This window comes from Anopheles marshallii, chromosome 3 (assembly GCF_943734725.1).
Source record: "Anopheles marshallii chromosome 3, idAnoMarsDA_429_01, whole genome shotgun sequence".
Classification (NCBI taxonomy): domain Eukaryota; kingdom Metazoa; phylum Arthropoda; class Insecta; order Diptera; family Culicidae; genus Anopheles; species Anopheles marshallii.
The window spans coordinates 71315448-71321015 of NC_071327.1; the positions used below are offsets into that span (position 1 = coordinate 71315448).

The 5568-nt window shown below is 47.3% G+C and overlaps 1 protein-coding gene across 1 annotated transcript; it reads right to left on the reverse strand.

Annotated features, from left to right (window-relative positions):
- Positions 1-1536: 1536 nt before the first annotated feature.
- Positions 1537-5362, reverse strand: LOC128712080 (ubiquitin-protein ligase E3B). The gene is made up of 7 exons (XM_053806976.1): positions 5190-5362; positions 3805-5126; positions 3560-3731; positions 2397-3398; positions 2192-2321; positions 1890-2054; positions 1537-1821 (listed from the first exon to the last, which is right to left on the reverse strand). The coding sequence occupies exons 1-7, from the start codon at positions 5360-5362 to the stop codon at positions 1537-1539; spliced, it is 3249 nt and encodes a 1082-aa protein (XP_053662951.1).
- Between the last annotated feature and the right edge of the window lie 206 nt (positions 5363-5568).

Sequence of the window (5568 nt, forward strand, 5' to 3'; positions counted from 1 at the left end):
CAAATTTTCTCGTGAACTAAACAAAAAATTTTGGGGAAGAAGACATTCGCCTTGTTCAAATGTCAAATGGCTTGTGCCCTGTCAAAGTGCGTGCAGGGGCGATGGTCTCTTGCGGGTAATATTTTTGACAGCTGGCTTGAAAGCTGAAAACTAAAGACGGTTTTTTTTGGATGCTGTGTGGCCTCTAAATTAAAATAAAGAGGATTGTTTTACTAAACGAAACTTATGTAAATAATTATTTATATTTTTCAGAAGGTTTCCAGCATAAATAAATTAAATTTGTTTGGTTCATGATATTGAGGTTGTTTTTAATCAACACAAATAATAGCGCCATCTGTTGGATCATCCAAGTCACAAACCATTTTCAAATATCATCGTTGAATAAATTAAAATGCATTTCGATGACGGTTCTCGCATGTAGTCAGTTTAGAGGACTCCTTCGCCAAGCAATGCCGACAAAGCGGTTGTAGCGCTTATCTGGCATATAAGGAATAGGAGGAATAAAACGCCACACTCTAACTTAAAGCCCCTACAGTACATCGTTTATTCATAATTCGGACCCATACATGTTTTCATCGTCTATTTGTGTATTACAGTTCAATTACGTGTTATCTTATGCACACCGTCCCATGTTCTGGTTGTGTGAAAAACTTTATGTGTTACGTTAATGCACGTTCTATGAATTCTTGATGCAGATCAGTTTTACCGGATCCTTATTAGGTTGGGTGTTTGCACCGTTAGTGTGATTGTGAGAATATGTGTAGTACAGCCCGTTTTTAACGGTGTTTTGTTTGTTTCCTTGTTTTGTCGCATGCAACACAAATAATCGTTTCTAGACACGTTCAAAAAATAGTTGCTTATCTTGCTACAATAGTATATAAATATTAGGATTATCATTGTTTGGTTTTTTTACACACTACCGCGGCACTGCCTATAATGCTTTCGATTAGAAAATAAACACAGTTCCATTCTGACCTATACGTTTTGTGTTTTTGTTTCACTTGATACGTTTTGTAGTTTCTTTTAGGTGAACACTACACATCGGTTCCTAGCTGCAACGGGTACAATTACCTTTTTTTCCCTATCACACACACACACAGAACACACATACGAAAAAGGACACTCATGCCAAACGCAATACCATGTCATAAATACTCTACTTGTTGATATACACCGACGGGTCACGCATTGTGATACACCGAAAACACTGGGTTCAATACATCGCCGTTTCTTGATCGCCGATTGCACTCGGTTGCTTTGCTAAATACCAAACGCGGGGATAGGATATTCACTGGTCGGAAAGCTCCATACGCTAGCGCCAGAATTTCTATTCTACCACGAAAAATCGTTTCCGTTCCAATGTTTGAGCTCCGAATGAATATCCTTACTCGCTTTACTATCACAGTTTAATGGATTACATATCTTCTTCGAAATTCATAAGAATCCTGCCTGGTCTGCATTACACCACGTACTCCGATCGGATCGGACACGAAAGGGAAGAAAGGTCGCCGACAAACATCGCCGCTTACGGGCCGCTTAAGACAGCTCGAACCCGGTGTTGCTAGATATTGCATACCGGAGCTTATCCCGCAGCATGCTCTTCTTCTGATAGTTCGGCAGCTTGAGCAGATTGAAGCAGGTGGACGAAGTGGGCAGCCGGTTCAGTGGATCCTTCTTGCGGATGGTAAAGAACCCTCGAATGACAGAACCAACCGTATCGCCGATGTCCTCATCATCGCCCACCTCCACGCAACGTATGGAAAACGGGGGCTCCAAATGAGCGAAACCAAGCAGTGGCGGTTTCGAACAGCTCGTTACAAACTATTAAAATGTAGAAGAAGAGGTCACATTATTACTTACATCAGATACTAATCACATCAGAGACTCACCTTGAGGAACAATTTTTTCTCCTCCTCGGTGAAATCTTTGGCAAGAATATCCCACAGCCAACCGACCACCCGATGACCGTCGTGGAACCCACCGTAATACTGGGTATGTTTGCGCAGATCCTTCAAATCCAATGGGGATGTGTCGCCCGATATAAGTCTTTGCAGCTAAAAGGAAGAGTGAGTAAGAGAGTTAAATCTTGTTGCTAATTCTTTCACACCGACCTGATCCAAGACTCTCAATCATGTTAACTCCATTTGTAAATGCAACATTTGAGGAGATAACATTACTGCGTTACACTTACTTCCGGTGTGGAAAACAGCGCCAACCAGTCCGGATTAACAATGCATCGAAATCCGCGTATAAAGGCGGCCGTTTGATCGCGGATTTGTGTATGCATGCGAAAGTAAGCCATGTAGTGGATGTAATTAATCCTGCAAAAGAAAAACAGAAGGATAAATTTAACAATTTCCGTGGGAAATGACCAAGTTTACACAGCAAATACTTACTTATTATCGTTATTAACTGCTCGTGCTTTACCACCGGGATGCAGTTCGTGCGTCACTATCTTTCCCATCACATCCTCGTCCACGCTGAACGTTAGGTCCAGATCAGCAACATCACCCTGGTAGTGTTTGATGAACGTTAAGCTACGGTACAGTTCCTTGTCGAGCGACGGTAACTCATCCATGCAGCTGTACAATGCCTGCTGCGTCTGTCCGAGCACTTGCGAGAGGAAGAACGACGCAAACGGTACATCCACGACAATGCCCTCGTAAACCGCTTTGCCCAACATTCGGCCCACAAACTCGAACAAGGCCAGATGGTTTTCCTGCATGTGGGAGGTGGGCGATGGATAGAGTCGCTGTTCGGTGGTCGTCTTAAACAGATTCAACGACGGGTCAAACACCCGCTTGATCGTTTCCTCCAAAAACTCCTTAAACACACCGTCCTGATCGATACCCGCCTCGTCCAAACCCTGCTGGTTGATGAACCGTACCCGTATCACACCTTTTAACCCATGCGGCGGTAATGCGGCCAGCTGCCGATAGCCATCCTCGACGATACGATCCCGATGGACGGTGACCAGCGCGGAGCTCGGTGATGCACAGGCCGATTCCGTCAACCCGAGTACCGCTTTTTCATTCTGTACAAACTTCCGGAACAGCTGCACCCGGTCCTCGTGCGGTATGATGTGGGGCATCTTCTGCAACAGAATCTGGGTGTGTTTTTTACCCTTTTCGAGATCGGCTAGAAAGTGGGAAGGCCGTATGTCCCGGATCAGCCAATGGTTCGGCGGGGCAAACTGTCGCCGACAGTCACGCCGGTACAGACATAGCAGCAGCGTGTGTATGGACACGAACAGTGGTGCGCTGGTTGCCGTCTTGGCGTCCAGTATCTGGTCCTGAATGGTGCGGTACAGGAATGTGTTCAAAAAGTGCGACAGCACAATGTAGTCGTTCAGCGTGAACGGTGTCTGCTGTTCGTACATTTCCAAATCATCTAAAATACTGCAAAGGTAAGGGAGAAGGGTTCAAATTAGTTTTGTTCATTCATATGAATCTATAACAAAGAATCGTTCGATCATCATGATTCGAATCTCAAAAGAATCATGAACCTTCGGAGGATTCATCCACCAAACACTAGAGTACAGAGAGCGGACACTACTCACGTTACGTAGTGGGTCATGCAGTCGCAAAACAGTGACAGCAGCAGCAGTGGTGGTGCGTAATTCGTTTGACTAACTTGCAGCAGCTCGATGAACCCTTTTAGACCACAGTTCGGACCGATCGATCCGAGCAGCAGCCAAAGATCGTGTAGCACCGTATCGTTATAGCAAAGACCTGCAAAGAAGTAGCAAAATTCCACGGTTAAACAGATGGGTTCACCAGTCGTGTTCCCCAGCGCATCCTTTACCCGAAAGAATGTCCAAGCGCAGCTGCGACAACGCACTCAGTGCCGCATGATACATCGAGCAGGTTAGGGCAACCCGGGACACTTCAGCCGAACCGAGCTTTCGGTACGTTTTCCCCGCCTTGTTCGGCTGTCCCTTCATCGAGCTACGTTCAAATGTGAGTGCACGCTTCAACAAATTCCCCGTACTGTTACCGGATGGGATGGGATAATCAATCGTCTCGTACCCGACCGCAAGCTCCTTCAGATTGTCTCCCAGCAGCAGCTTCACGATCCGATGGTTCCACAGCAGATGGATCTGCTTCTTGATCAGCGGTAAATTTTCGTGCTGCAGCCGATCCTTGCCGGGCGAAAACCACCCGAGCAGTTCGTGCCACTGCGTGAAGGCACCACCGGCCTGGGCCAAGCTGTTCAGTATACCGTTCAGTAGCTGCGTCACGACGAACGTGAATGCGGGATAGGCCAGTTTGGCCGCATTTTCCGGCGGTTCCAGATAGTACAGCTGCACCAGGTTGGCAAGCAACGCGAGCAGATTGCTATTCTGCAGGCTGGCCACCACAAACTTGGTCGACTGTTCACCGGCGAGCAGGTCGAGCGTTTTTTCCAGCGTTCCGTGCGATTGAATGCTTACCAGACATTCGGGTGTGAGCTGTTCGAGCTGCGCGATCATACCCGGTACGGAGAGGATCTGCACCAGAAATTGGCTGAGAAGGTTCTCGCTATACCCGGACGATACGAGCGGACGTAGGGCAAGCGTTACGAGCGCGGTAAGCGAGATGGGTTTCAGATTCACTACCGGCCGACAGGTGCCTTTCACCAGCACCTGGCGCAACGTTAGATAGAACCCCTTCTGTACGAGATCGCCCATCACATTCGCGCAAAGCTGCATCATACCGGGCTTTAGGCCGGCCAACGATTTATTGCGCAACAGTGCCCAACTGTTGATCGACGTAAACGCGACCAGCGTGTGCAAATATAAGGCCAATGATATGCTGTCGCTGTGTACCTCGGGTTTAAGCAGCTCGATCGCTGTACAACATCGATACAGCAGTTTCTTGATGTGGCGTATCCAAGCTAAGCTTAGTTCCTTATTGAACGCAACACCAATGTAGCTAGTTTTGGGTGAATCCGATTCAAGGCTAGCGACTAAATAGCGACACAAACGTTCCAGCCGGTCCCGATGTTGAGCTGACTCTGGTGCGCTCGTCTCCGCTTTCCACTGCAGCAGAAAGTGACTAGCGGCACAATACACGGCAAGGCTCGGTTTAAGGTCGATCGGTTTACCAACATTTGTGACCGGTGGAAGCAGTTCGTCGAATTCGGTGCTAGAAATTAAAAGACGCTTGTTACTTATCGTACACAGGGGAACTATAGCCGAGGATACTTACAGAATGGTTTGGCGAAATTTGGTACGTGCCAACCATCCGCGGATGTTGCGCTGAAGCAGCAATATCGAACGGTCCCGCCGTTCTTCCTGTGCCCGTTCATTGGCACGCTCTTCCCGTGCCGCTTTCGTTTGGACGAGAAAACTGTCCTTGTTTGTTTCGGTGCGTCCAAACATATTGTGTTTCTTTTTGTTTGCCTCGTGCCGAAGTTTCCGATTCACACCGACGACACAACAACACTGTCAACCGGACTCGTTACTAAAAAGCAGGAAGCAAAGGGTGAATACCAATAAACATGATTCCGCTAATTGACGCCCCTTCGCTATGCGTCGGAATTCGGACCACAGTTTAACACGTCTCGGAAGTGCAACAAACTAAGCAC

Coding starts and splice junctions, on each gene's coding strand:
- LOC128712080 (XM_053806976.1), bottom strand. CDS start 5,362: ATGTTTGGACGCACCGAAACAAACAAGGACAGTTTTCTCGTCCAAACG. Junction 2,055..2,191: donor CGCTGTTTTCCACACCGGAA/GTAAGTGTAACG, acceptor TCTTCCTTTTAG/CTGCAAAGACTTATATCGGG. Junction 1,822..1,889: donor AGAAAAAATTGTTCCTCAAG/GTGAGTCTCTGA, acceptor ACATTTTAATAG/TTTGTAACGAGCTGTTCGAA.